The 14,592-nt window shown below is 42.0% G+C and overlaps 1 protein-coding gene across 1 annotated transcript in view; it reads left to right on the plus strand.

Moving 5' to 3' along the window:
• Positions 1-14,223, plus strand: part of KANK1 (KN motif and ankyrin repeat domains 1) — a gene marked incomplete at its 3' end in the record, with an annotated part of 16,189 nt that extends 1,966 nt beyond the window's left edge. Inside the window, exons 1-5 of the mRNA XM_010188057.1 lie at positions 1-678; positions 9,577-9,795; positions 10,562-10,670; positions 11,875-12,090; positions 14,136-14,223. The exon at positions 1-678 is cut by the window's left edge and continues 1,966 nt beyond it. Coding sequence (XP_010186359.1) covers positions 1-678; positions 9,577-9,795; positions 10,562-10,670; positions 11,875-12,090; positions 14,136-14,223 — 1,310 coding nt within the window. The remainder of the gene's footprint in view (positions 679-9,576; positions 9,796-10,561; positions 10,671-11,874; positions 12,091-14,135) is intronic.
• Between the last annotated feature and the right edge of the window lie 369 nt (positions 14,224-14,592).

Consider the following 14,592-nt stretch of genomic DNA (forward strand, 5'->3'; position numbering starts at 1 on the left):
TGGAGATGGTGAGCCGGTGCACCAGCACAGAGACAGCTGCCCTGGTAAACTGTGGGACAAACACTTCTATGAGCAGCTACGATAAACAGACCAACACAGAGAGCGTGGAGACACGGAGTGTGGCAGTAGGAGATGGCCGGGTGAAGGACATAAACGCGTCTGCTAAAACACGTTCGGTTGGGGTGGGCACCTTGGTCTCTAGCCACCCTGGCTTTGAAAAGTCCTCAGCAATAAAAACCAAAGACTGTGGTGTCGGACAGATAAACATTCATGAGAACTACCTGGTTGGTCTTAAAATGAGGAGCATTGCCTGCGGACCCCCTCCACTGCCAGTTATGCCAGCCAGCACCAGAAGCATTGGTGTTGGGGGAGAGGCTGTGTGCGAGCCGGTGAGCAGTCTGCTAGAAAGCTCTCTGCCTCCACCTGAGCTGCAGGTGGGCTTGGACCACTACATTGAGCGCGTGCAGAAGCTGCTACAGGAACAGCAGATGCTGCTTGCTGAAAATTACAGTGAATTGGCAGAAGCCTTTGGGGAGCCCCACTCCGAGATTGGATCTCTCAATTCGCAGCTCATCAGCACCCTCACCTCCATCAACTCTGTCATGAAATATGCCAGCACGGAGGAGCTGCAGAGCCTGGACCTTCAGAAGCAGTGCATGGAGAGAAGCGCCATGTCAGGTAAGCCCAATGTCCAGGCATGAATTTGATCTGCTCCTTGCCAGCACCACAGGTCTGTCACCTCCTAGGCTCTCCCTTAGTCTGGAAGCAAGTGTGTGATCCTGATGACATGCAGAACATAACGTTGTTTCTGGACCTGTCCATTGGGTATTCTCTCCAGCACACTGCTGGTAACTGAAAAACCAGAGGTGGTTTTACCCCTCCTAGTCCCACGAAGTCTGAGGGGCCTGATGATGTTGATGAGAATGACTGGGCAAGAGAGATACCTAAAAGTATGCAGGGTTTGACTGCTGTGCAAGGTGTTGACTCGCTTTTATAACTTTGAGTGTTTTTGGTTAATGCCTGTGGGTTTGGAATTCTGTCTTTCCTTTAAACTTGCTGTGCAGTTTTTAAAAAACTACAGCGTCAGATTGGACAGAGTTGAAAGTTACATTCAATGCCTGTATCAGACTGACTTGTTTCCACAGATGTTTCGCTGGATTTTGCAATGTTTCTTCCATTGTCTTTATTCCTTGTGCCTCTCAGCTAGGGAGCTGTGGGGTGCTTACCCCGTTCCAGCAGGGCTGATGGCTTTATAATAGGCAACCCCAGAGCACTTCACAGAAACCACATCTAGCATCTTTTCTCTTCCAATAACTGTTTGTCCTAATGCCTAATTACAGCCTCATGTTTGAAAGGCATAAACGGTAGTTACTGCTGCAGGTTTTGGTGACACTCAGGAAAGGCAAGAATTAAGATTTAAAGAAGTCCTTGCATTTTTTTAATTAACTTTTAAATCTGTACAATTAATTTGAAGGATTGCTCTATTCCTGAGGGTAAAGTTGCTTACCTTTTTTGTTATTAATATTTTGGGTATCTGATAGTCTAGCTTAAAACTTAAACATTTTTTCTAATACCTTATTTGTGAATCCAACCACATTACTAATAAATTTAAAAACATTGGCTTACTGGAAACCAATATGTAATGCCCAGCAGTGACTGTTAGATACTGTCTTGGTCCTGCCACACAGTGACTGAAACAAGAGATTAAGGAAATGAAAAAACTTGTGCAAATTCGGTTGTATTGTTGGTGCTGAATTGGAAGAAAATCCTGAGTAAATACCATTTAGTATCATTGCCTAATGCACTGCTATATAAAGCTCTTGCAGCTTATTTACTGTCTTAAAATTTACCTATTTTTGTTAAAAGGGAGCCTGGTAAATCTGATTCTTTTCGATATTCATGTGCTAAATGGAACCATCCATTAAATGAGTTGAGGTAAAAATTTTAGCTTCCCATAGTAAAGCAGTAAGCAACATTTATGTAGTGCTAAAGAAAACTTATGATACTCTGCATATGTGCAATATGATACTATATATGCAATGTTATTATCTTTCTGGTATGCACTTTATATTCTGAGCTTCTTACAAGTAATGATAATATAATAATAAGACTATCTAGCAGACACCAGAAGTGTGCTTTGAAACAGTGAGCCAGAATTTTTACTAGCTGTAAATGCTCAATTCCTTTCCCTGCTTTTACTGTGCAGTATCAAATGTGTAGTCTAGAGACTTGAAAGTTTTTAGACACAGGTGGAGCAGTGGATCATATTTTACTAAAAATGTTCTTACTTGGATTCAGATTTCACATTCTTGATATAAATATTTTGGAATTATTTTATTTTAACTAGTAATGCCATTATCTTTAGCTGTGGATGCTTAATGTAAGATCTCTTTATTTTTAGTCTCTTGTGAGAACTGCATGCCAGGACTGTGTGCATAAATCAGGTTCTGGGTTATAACTGTTTAGACTCATGGAGAATTAGAGTGAGAAGGAGGTCATAAGCTTAAAATGTTTCCCCTTCTTTTTCTATTAATTTTGAAAATATTGTCTTTATTATGTTTATCTGATGGTCCTGCTGGCTGTTTCTGCGGTTTTACAAATCAGGTGTTAGGTTTTTTTTCTGTAAAAGGCTTTTTGCTGAATGAAGCATTAACTTAAATAATTCTGTAAGTGCTGAAACTAATAAAGCCTTCTTTTTTCCATGCATAAGTATCCCATGATAGCTTGTGAGCTTGTTACTAAGTCTTTCCTCACATTTAGTTCCCTTGGATGCAGCTTTTCGGGTGTCTTGTGTGTGAACTCAAACAGCACCCCTTTCTTCAGGGCTGGCATCTAAGCCTGATTTCTCTAAAGCTTGTATAAGTAAAAAAAATTCATAAGAGCACTAAAACTCTTGTCAGTTTTGGTTAAAATGAGTATTTGGTTTAAATTATTGAAAGAAGCATGACCTCACAAGCCTCAGTTGCTTAGAAAAGCAGACTGAAAATAGAGGCAGGAGCTTCTGGTTTCACATTAGCAGCAGTAGTGTCGTCTTTTAATATTTTATTCAAAGAGCATCCTTAGTAAGTGCCTCTTACAGGCCACATATTTTTAGGGCAAAAATCTAGCTTTGTGGTGTGTGATTTGGGTACCAGTTTGCCACATTAAAGGATTAGTGATCCATACTGCTTCTAGTACATGAGGTAGCACATCAGTCCAATTCTCAGCTTTACAGATTTGTCTCCCTTCTAGCGTTGTGGTGGTGGGGACAGGTGATGAAGATGCAGGTAGGGTGTGCTGCAGGGATATCTGCCAGTTCACAGCCCACGAGTGACAGGTGATGGAGATGCAGGTGTGAGAGCTGGAGCCTGCTGAGCAGGACACGGGCTGACTCTGCAGCTGGCATCCGTAAACGCAAGCCAGGCATTCAGAGATGATCTCTGAACCAGGTTTATCAGCAATTAGTATATTGCTTGTTGCAAAATAAACACCTTCACTTCTGTAACTAAGCAACTGCTATTTACACATGCACTGTCTTTCAGAAGCCTTACTGGTGCCACAGAAATCAAACCTGTTGGCCAGACAAGCCGATTTCCACTCTGCGAAGTCATGTTAGCTAGCATTGGCACCCTGCCTGTGTGCTGCTGGATCGTGTGAATGTGGGTGACAAACCTAGATGCTAACTGATCCTTATTCTCAGACGAGACAGCATATAGGAGTACCAAGAGAGGCGAGCACATTCATGTTCTCTGTTTATTGTCACAGAATTTTTGAGTTTTAGAAAGTTACATTTGAGCACTTGTGTGATGTGTTTTGCAAAATATCAGCCAGCAGCCTAGTGTCCCTTGTAGAGGCATGGACTTTTCACAAGTCTTGTAGATTAATGTCTTTCACAGGCAAGGAGTTTGCAAGGGTGGTTTTTAAAAACAACTGTTCCACTCTTGCCCTGAAAAATTAACTGAGTGTATTTGACCTGAAAATGCATGCTTATTTTGCCTCAGTGATCTTCAGTGTATCAGTTTTACAGTCATTTTTTACAGCAGTCCTGACTGAGCACCCCAGTGGAAGCATTACACTGATCATCATGAGGAAGGGAATGAAAGAAAGTGGGAAGCAAGTAGTGTTGAAAAGCCTCGGGGGTTAGGAAGACATGATGTCCCATCTGGTGGAAAGATCTTTCAAGGTTTTCAACTCTAACTTTCACTCAGAGCTGGGGAGGCAGGCTGAGGGATGATGGAAAGACCAAAGGAGTGATGGTGGTGCGAGAAGCTTCTGGTTGTCCAAAGTACTGTGACTATGGGTGTCTCTCGCTGTGTTGTCATTCGTAATGCAAAACCAGCAAGGAATTGGATAAAGCTGTTTTCTTTGTACACGTCTTCTGTTTGACAAAGTCTGTAGCCTTTTCTCTCAAAGACTGTGTAGCTTGGTGGGTTGGTAGCCCCCTTCCTGGCAGCATGGACCATGCTAGTGCAGATGAAGACTTGAGGCTTGCCTGAGGCTCAGGAGCTGGTGCTGCTGGAGGTGCAGGCATATTGGTGGACCCTGCAAAGCTGTGGGCTTCTACCAGTCGCACAGGTTGGCTACATCTAATGAAATCCTCAGCTTCAACTCTGACACAGATGCATGCTTAATCACCAGGTTAGATTTCTGTACAGATGTGCTTGTTTGTGTAACAAACAGGATCCATCTGTTTCTCTGCCAGGGAGAAGAGCATGAGGCATTTTTAATATTCCCTGTAAAGTCATCCCTGCATGATGCAAAACAGTCATGCAGATGGTCCCATCTGTGTGCCAGATGAGTACTGTTTATTCACATGTTTCTGGCTGGCATCTCAAAGGACACAGTGGCTCTTCTGTGTTTTTCGTATGGGAGGTGATATCAGTTGACCTGCTAGTTGTAATAACATATAAAGTTGAGATGCCTATGTATGTCATTCAAAAATGGTAGTGACTGCTGTATTGGAAGTTGAGGTATTTGGCTGTTTGCTTTGCTCAGTTTTTTTCTGTTTTAAATACACATCTATTTATATCAGAAGAGAAGCAGAGACCTGTTCAGTAATTGTTCTATAGAACAATTATTGAAGTTAATTTCCATAAACCTCTTTAAAGAGGTTTGATGTACCTTCCCTGTTCATATATTCACACAAGCTTATTACTATTACTGCTATTATTTCCACTAGAATATTTGCTGGTTTCATTCTTTAGCAGCACTACATGCAGTGTTTGAACCTGAAGGCTGCTCTGTCTCCTCATTTCTGCTTCAATGAATAAAGAGTTATGATTTGCCATGGTGTAAATATTTGGTTTTCCAAATCTATTGCTGCTGACAGTTCCAGCCTGCTAGCTTGTCTGTTACAGTGGCTTTGGTAAAACCGCAGTTCCCTCCCCATACTCTGGAACAGGGACCTGATATTCAGGCACTGAGCTTCGTTCAGGGTTCAACTCCCATGGTAACAGTCACACCTATGAATATTTAATGGCAGGAGACTCTCCTTTCTTCCAAGACAGTGTTGTCGTATTTCAGCAACAATAAAGCATGGGATGAGAAGATCAACTCTTCATAAAAGGAATGAAAATCTGAGATGACCTTTCTGCTATGCCCAGCATCATGAGATGCTTTGATCATCGGGGAAATTAAAGATGGCTTTCACCAACCTTCACACGCAGTTGTCTTGGAAAAGAAAGCATTTCACAAATAAGATGATAAGCTGCTTTGTAGATATGTCATTTTTTATGTTCAGTCTTGTTCAGTTAAAGGGATCGGTTTTGACTTCCAGTTTCAACAAGCTGGCTTCACAAACTAGTTTGGAGATGGAAAGCAGCTTCTCAACACAAAGAAAATTATTAAAACAAAAGTGAAAATGAAATTGAGATTGTTCTTGCAATCCTATTAAAGAGTCCATCCTATTAAAAGGAGCATTTTCCCTGGAGCCAAATGGTAGTCGCAACATTTACCTACGTCTGGGTCCCAAGTGAATCTGGCTTCTGTCAGTTTATCATATAAATGCTCATGTGTGGCAATTTTTTGTTCTGAAATTTTAAATTTACTGACTTTTAACCTGGAATAGCTCAAAAGCTCAACCCTTTTAAAATGAAACTGCACTTAGTCTTCTGAAGGTAACACGTTTATCAGATAGATGGGTTAATATCAATCTTTGTTTAAATGTAACATGTTTGCTCATCACTTCCTGTTTATTTACCTTAGTAGAATGGGTTTTTTTCTTCCATAGTTATGAAGTGTAGACCAAATGGAAAGTGGATTTAAAATTATTTCTATTAAAAAATAACTTTTTAAAGATAAAGCAACATAGTATGGTTTAAGACCACTGGAAAAGACTTTGTGTTCTTTAGTTACAGTAATTTCATAGGAAGCTTATTGCTACCATGAAGAAATCGTGGAGCATGAAAGAGAAGTATTTCCCTGCCATGTATGCTCCAGACAACATTTCTACACTGGGAGTGTGTGAGTTGTATCTTTGGCATACATGTTGTGCAACTAAATGCTTGCACTGATCAACAGGTTAAAAATAAAACCTCTGTGCAGCTACTACACAGGCAGCAAGCTTGTGCCCTTTTTTTTTTAGCTAGATGCCTGTGATATTCCAGCCAGAGATAGGTTCTCATCCTGATGGTATTTATTTCCCTTGGCCTTGTTTGCACTTCTCTTGATTTCCAGTGGTATAAAAGTATTGTCAAGCTAAATCGTTTTCATAGTAATACTTAGGTTTGCTTCCATCAGATTAAATGGAGTTTTTCAAAAGCAGGTAAAGGCCAGACTTGTGTTATCACGAGTTCAGGACAAATTCAGGATCAAAAAATTACTGTTTAAAACTCACCCAGTAAGTTCCTGAACCAGCTTACTACTTGACTATGCATGCTATCCTAAATATGAGGGAAGGTCTGCAGTTAGGAAGGGAAATAGCATCTTAATCACAAAAACAGATTTTATAGGTGTCAGAAATGGCATGGGTAATCTGATGCTGACATACAGTAGTTTTGCTGTCACCTTGGTTTAAATTGGTCAGATTTTCAAAAGGAGCACAAGTGATTTAGGAGAGGAGGTTCGTTCTAAAACATTAAAAACAGTTGCTCTCCTTCCCTCAAACCACTGAGGCTAAACCACTGAAGATGCTTTAGTCACTTGTTTCCTTCTAAAATGGATGAGAGTAACTTTCTACATAAAGATTTATGAACAGCTGAAGTCTGTATTTTTTTTTGTTATATCTTACTGTACTTCTGCTTCTAAATTACTCATGGATTTTTCTATGATCCCCTATGATATTGCAAAATACATTTAGAAATTCCCGGCCGCTCTGTGCTGAGATCAGCTACACTATATCAATACTCAGAAATTTATGTCAGCCTTGCATTATTTGCCCACAACAGTAAAGGTAGAAAAATCAGCAGGGTGAGTCTACCCGAGGGGCTCTGGAGGCAGTGGTGGGCGAGGTGTGGGACCTGTTGACTGAGGTACTGTGAGTGCTGTGCACCACGGCCTGCCTAGTTTCTGTGAGGAGGATTCTGTGAAAGCATACTTGAGATCCATCTGAGGTGAGATGAAGAGTCTATTTTAAGGTCTGTGTAGACTGGTGGTGATCTTCAGCCAGGGCTTCACTTCCACGCCTCAGAAGTGTGCAAGGCCTCCAACCCTGACAACAGCCTGCAGCCTCATTGGAGGAAGAGGGAACTTGGCTTATTCAGCTTTTTGGTAAAGAACAGAGAGGCTTCTGCTGACAGTAAACCCACACAGCTTCAGAGGCTTTGCATATCTCCACAGTTTCTGAGCAGGTTTCCTTCACTCCCTCCTCTGTGGTGAGGCTGGAGCAGAAGAAGTGATTTAGTAAATCCAGCCAAGGCAGCCACCACCAGCTGCAGCTGGAAGCGGTTACTCCTTTTGGTGCTTTCTAATTGTAGCTGTCACCGCTCCAAGCAAGCAGAGGGAGAGGCAGTTTCCTTGTTTTTCAGCTAAGGGAGTTTAAAAATCATTGGTTTTGGCTTGGTGCTCCATTGCCTTGGCAGCCCTCTTCTCCTCAACTGGTGGATGAGGGATGGTGCTTGCTGTTAGGAAGAGACCTGACCGAAGTTGGTCACTGTGGAGGAGAGAGGTGGGAGTGAGGGCAGGACTTCCTGTTGATTTCCATGGGTGCCCATTTTGTCCCAGACATGCAGGCACATATCTGGAGGGGTTGTTCCTGCACAGGGGGCGCTGGAGTGGATGCTGCCTTCACCCCGCAGTTCCTTCAGAGGGCAGAAGTATTTTGGCAATAGCTGTAGTGACATGTCTGCTGATACCTTGCCGTCTGCCTTTCCTGTCAGGTGGAAGTGGACAGTAGGCCTCATTGCTGGAGAAGGTGCCTTGGAAATGTGTGTGATGTGAGGCTTGGTTGAGAACTCTGAGGCTGGGGTGGGAACAGGAGCAAAGAGTAGGAAGCTGCTGGGAAGTGATAAGGTTGGAAAAATCATTATGTGCTGTTATAGGAAAAAAAAATACTGAGGTGAGGCAGGAAAGGGGAAAGGCAGTCTAGCAATGACAGTAAGGATGTCAGCTGTATTTCTAAAAATGATCATTTGGAATTTACCTTACTAGAGTATGTTAGCGTCTTGTGCAGTGCCACTTGTCTATTAGAATGAGGAGGCTGTGGCTTAATGCTTGATAAATACAAAAAAACTGCAGAGACAGAAGTGATTGAAGCAAGATTTAACAGAAGGAGGTTATAGTGTTTAAAGTAAATTAAACATTATCTTTTTTTTTTCCTTGAAATGCTAGCAGGATTATGTAAGGAAGAATGCGTGTGTAAAAAAAACCTGTTCCACAAACAAAAGCATTTGTGGAGCTTTGTAGAGCCAGTTGCAATAGCACAGCTGGAGCAACTCCAGGGTAATCTGTAAAAGTCTGTGTGTGCTTAGTGCTGCCTTTTAAACACACAAAGGGAAAAAATGAGTAGATGCCAGCAAATCAGAGAAAACAAAAAAAAAATATAACCCAAACATTTGGAATTTGATTTAAATACAACTACTAGCTCAGTCCAATCCTGTCCACAAAAAAAAAAAAACAAAAAAAAATGCAGTGGGTGGGAGTTTATTGCAGTTGTCTCTGAGTAAAGTAGGTAACTCTCAGAACTAGTGGAATGCTGGCAAAAAAGGAAAGTTCCATCAAAATTTTCTACTTTAATGGAAAGTGCAATTTCTTTTAAAAATGTAAGATAAAAAGGGTACTGCTCTTGCAGAAGGAACATGCAGAGTCCCTGAAGTTGCTCTTCAGGCATGTCACCAAGTCTGTCCTGAGCCAGGGTGGCAGGAGCTGGGGTCACTGTGTGTACCAAAAAAGAAGGAAAAGGAAGGAATACACCTTTCATCCATTTTAAAGCAAATATCTTTATAGTTTTTCTTTGTATTGTATGTTTTCATGGAAAGAAAAACTCATAGTTATTATTTTAATTTTCTGAAAATGATCACACCCTTTTCCTATAGGATCTTCAGAAAAGCGTAATGTAGACCACAGGCATTGCTGGGGTTTTTTTACCCCTCTGTGGATCACAGTGTTGATGGAAATGTTTTGGTCTGAGTCCTCCATGATGTCTACTGTCTTCTCTGGCAGGTGCTGCTTTGGAGTACATCCCTCATGGCCAACTTGCTAATGCCCACTTAACTTCGAATTTGCGAACGCTGAAATTGGAGCAGGACATTGTGCCTGCTCAGGAGGAGAAGAGGACTCCTCTTGTGGAAGCCATTTGGGGAAGGAAGTCCTTTTCTTCTCAGGACAAAACTCTCACTACAATTAACCTGACAGATGACCAGCTTGCCTCTGGCCTCTATGGTAATAACTGGCTCAGGTTCACCTTTCATTGTGGTGATGGGAGTTTGAATATGAAATGCAGTTAAAGGACATTTTCAGGGTTCTCAAAATTGTGAAAGCAGGGAAAGATGCAGCTATGGGGAGAGTCACAGTATGAGACCCTGTGTCTACAGATTGTGGTTAGTTTTTAAGTGGCAGATTGTAGTACAGCAGTGAAATGGCATTTAGTGCCTTCATAAGTAAAATGTACTGATAGAGAAAGGGTTAATAATTTTTAAAAAAACACCCTTAAATATATATGAATGTTTTACCTGTCTTATGCTTAGAGATTGGTTTAAAACTTGTTTCAGTTATTCCTAAAATCGTAAAGACCAGCCTTGGTTGAACAAATCATTGTTAAATGTGCTGTCTATACTAATGCATTAGTTCTGGCAATGAGCTGCTGTTACTTGACACCAAGAATTAATGTTTTCTTAACAGAGCTATCTATTTCAAAGGTGTCTTGTCTTGAAGTTTTCTAAAGCATCATATAGATTAGCTGTGTGTTGGAAGATGGGAAAGTTAGGCTAAACTGGCTTTCTGTATCCAGAGTTGTTTTTGGAAGTGTTCTATATTTCCAGGGTGCATCTCACACCATGACTGTATGTATAAAAAGATTAGAAAGGCCAGCTTCAGTTGGTAAATAAAACAGAAAGTTGTTTGTTTCGAAAAGTTGTCTAAAGCTGCTGCAGTCAAATCCAGGTACAGATTTGTACTGATATGTGTGCTTCGTCTTCCTTTTCAACAGTGTGTACTAATAATGAAAACACACTCAAATCTATCATGAAGAGAAGGGATGGGAAAAAGGATTTGAGCAACACCAAGAAGAACCTGCAGTTTGTTGGCATTAATGGCGGGTAAGAGTTCTGTCTCCAAAAAATCTGTCATTGTAGCTCTTTCACAGCGGGAAGGAAGAGGGGAGCTCAGGAGCTTATGCATAGCTTTTGTGAGTCCTTCAGGCTGAGGTGGTTCACTGAGTTTAAGGGTTGACGGGAAGAACAAAACAGCTGAGCTCATCTTCATCCTCTGTGAACCTTTTGTGCTTGCAAGTCATACATGGCATCAATCTCAAGGACCTGTAGATTAGATTCCTGACAAATTTAACACGTGAAAATGAAACAAACTCAAAGAGTCATGGGAATGTTTCTCAGCCATTGTTATAGTTAGGAAAACTTTAGTATGTCTTTGGCAGCTCACGAGTGCAGCATTGTGCTATTGAACAATACAGCAAGAGATGGCATTGTCTAATTAACTTTTCTGGCTTTGGACTAGATAAATACAGAAAATTGCTACACGAATACAGAAAACAGTATGAAAAACTATCTTCTTTTAAAATATTACCTACCCTTGCAGAATGTTGCAGAGACCTTTAAAATGGTTTAATCAATTTGTTTTTCTACAATCTTTCCTCAGATTACATTTTCTTTAGTACAAATGCCTTGTGCAATATATAGCCTAAATGTAGCAATTATTTCATTTATACATATTGGCTAAAAGTGTTACTACTTATAGTGGGGAGATGTTACCACTTAAAAGTCACTCTTGTACATGAGAAGAATAGGCTTAGTAGATAAATTCATCAGCTGTTGAGGTTGGTAAGATAAGACACTTCATTAGAATCAGCATTATAATTGTCTAAATCACTTATATTTCACCTAAAATTTCAAAATGTTTTGGGTTTTCACAGGAAAAAATGTTAAAATTGTGGCTGTTGGCTTTAAATATGTTTGTTAGCTTTCCTGGTTATATCTGCCTAGTAAGGCAACAACACAGTTTACTCTGAACAAAGTAGTTTCATTTTGGGCTCAGGCAAGGTCTGACAGAGTGTTAAGACTACTGTTTAAAAAAGGCTGTTCTCTCATATTACACACTGTGCACATAATAATCACAGCATCATTTGGCAGTGAGACTGAATTGAGTGAGTAGCAAAGGTTTTTGAGTACAAAACAGGAGGACTAAGCCTTTGCAAGACATTTTTCAACTTGTATCAGTGCAGGTGAGTGCTGACTGCTGCTGAATGGCACTGAGCAAGCACCCCTGCCCCTGCCTGTTCTCCCCCAGGTATGAGACGACATCCAGTGATGACTCCAGCTCCGAAGAGAGCTCATCCTCGGATTCAGAGGAGGAGTGCGAGGGCCACGACGAGTACCCCCACGGCCAACACATGGAGGAGGAGGAGCAGCCTATGTCCCATGCCCCGGAGGTCTGTGCCGTGGGGGCAGAGAACGACAGTCCCCTTCCAGAGTGTGAGGCCGAGGAGGTGGAAATCAGAGAGAGGTACACTGCTCGCCCTGTCTTGAGCACCTCTGAGGTGGTTACCACCACCTCATTGCGTGAGGCAAGCTGCAGGCTGTGCTGTGCTGGTGGAGAAAGTGCCAGCCCCCACCGCCGGTCAACTTCTGCCCGCTTTCCCCCTCCTTGAGTGGGTAAGCAGAGGCGGTTTCACAGCAAAATGACCGTGCGTGAGGGGGAGAAGGTGTCAGAAGGTGTTCTTTCCGGTGGCTGACCCCAGCGGATTTATATGATCTATTTATAGTGAGACCCAGGTGGCGTCCTTAAGCAGAGGCTCTACCAAGTCACAAACAGTACTCGTTTGGGGGCAGGCAATGCCTTGTTAACAACCTGGTCCGTAAAAGAGTAAGTAAGCAAGCCAGTGAGTCTTGAACCATGCACACCAGGTCAGCAGCTTCCCAGGAGCCCATCTTCCATTTGCACTTTCCACAACATCTCAGCTGAGGCTGGTACTGCTCAGTAGGACATTGGGCTACAGCAGCGTGTCGTCCAACCCCAAGATCGTATACTTCACATGGATCATGTACTATCATACACTTTACGGCTGCTGTCATGCACTTGTTCAGCATTTGATACCTAAGTTAGTTTTCAGATAAATGGTAATAAGCTGTGTAAGGTAGCATTTAACAGGCAAGGCATTTTTTTTTTAGCAGCATGGATAGCAGTAGTGTGGTGAGTGTTTCCTGATTCTTGATTAGAGTGAATGGACAAAAGGAAGTATAAACATACATTGTGAAGGGATATTTTATAGACACTGGGTTTGGCAGATGTTTACAAGTGTGCTAACTTGGAAAATTATGTAAGTGGAATAATAACACTAAAAAAGCTAAGAAAAAACTAATACATCATGTTTCACTGGTGGTATATCTTAGCATAAAACTTATCTGTAGTTATCAACTGCTAAATAAAAGAGATGCAGAAATTCATAATTAATTGGAGCTGTGAGTTTTAAAGTGTCCTAAGCTTTATTTGTACAGTACCGTAGCCTGTTATTTTACAGATCACACAAAAAGTTGGGCAGTTTCTCAAAGGAGCTCTCTAATTTATATTTACCCTAGCAAGAGGTGATGGTGAAGAAGGGCAGCAGGACAGCTTCAATAGCCATGTGTACTTGAGGACCATGCTCTCTGCAAGCCAGCTGCCCTGGCAGTACCTTTCAAGGGCAGGAGGCAGGGTGCATGGCCATGTGGGACCAAGTGTAGTCCATGCAATGGTGGAGCATTTCATTTCTCTGGAAGCACCAGCAGCTGGCTTGTAACCACAAAGGGCTAAAATGCCAGCATTATACACATGAATGTGTTAGCCTCTCCACTTTTTCAGGAGAATTCTCCTGGAAAATTGCCATTATCCTCTGTGATAGATGCAGGAAGAGCCTACAGGCCACAGCCTGGTGTGCCATGTCTCATGGGCATGGACCTTCTTATTTCCAGCTGTTGCCTAAGTTTTGAAATTTTTGATGGAAAGGGAGCAGAAATGAAAACATGAAGGGGGACTGGAGAAAGACAGTAAATTTCCAGACAAAGGTGGGATAAGAGGACATGGGATAAGAAAGTCTGGTTGTGGTGACTGGGATAAAATGGGAGCCAGCAGGGAGGCACCTCCTGTGCCCTTTCCCACTGGTTAATTCAGTTTCCATCACACCTATTGGCATTTCCTCTTGTTAATCAAGTAATGTATGCAATACATGCTCTGCTGTCGTCCAACAGTAGGTTAGAATTTCCTCTAGAACCAGAGTTGCCAAGTCTGTATCACAGAAGAGATGCGTCGCCTGCTCTCCATTCCTGCGCCTCCTGTGCACATCTGGGAAACATATTTCTCCTCACGGAGGTCCACAGCCCCACCAGCGGCTGCACTCATCATGAAGGGAGTCCCACAGAGAAGAGCTGTTAGAGCAGCCTTCTGCATTGCAGGAGCTGATGACTTGCCTGGGAACGTTCGTTCCCACACAACTTTCAGAAAGGTAAATGTTTCTGTGCTGAAACACCAAGACAAAATTTTAAATGTGCTATGTATTCTGCTGTCTCCCTCAGATATGAACTAAGTGAAAAGATGCTTTCTGCTTGTCACCTGCTGAGAAGCAACATTGATGATCCCAAGGCATTGACCAGCAAAGATGTGGTAAGCATTGCAGGGCAAAATTGTCTTTGAGCTGCAGTGGAAAAACTTGAGGTAGAAATAACTTCTGGTTTTGCTGCCCAGCACTGCACTGGCTGGGCAGAAGAGGATTCCAGCTTTCCTGGAAGAGTTTTTCTGTCAGAAGACTTTGGTTCGGAGAATATACTTGTACTTTGTGTGCTGGGGTGGTGGTGTCCCAAGGCACAGACATAAAAATAGTAACGTGAAAGTGTAGTTTCAACACATTCATGCATTCCTGTGTTATCTTTGTAAGTGTGACTTTAGCGCTGCTGTGACTGGCTCTCAGACCTTGCATTAAGAGACTGCATAAGGTGAGTGTGTTCTGAAACTGAACGTGCTCTACCTTAGCAC

This window comes from Mesitornis unicolor, unplaced genomic scaffold (genome assembly GCF_000695765.1).
Source record: "Mesitornis unicolor isolate BGI_N332 unplaced genomic scaffold, ASM69576v1 scaffold48487, whole genome shotgun sequence".
Taxonomy (NCBI): Eukaryota; Metazoa; Chordata; class Aves; order Mesitornithiformes; family Mesitornithidae; genus Mesitornis; species Mesitornis unicolor.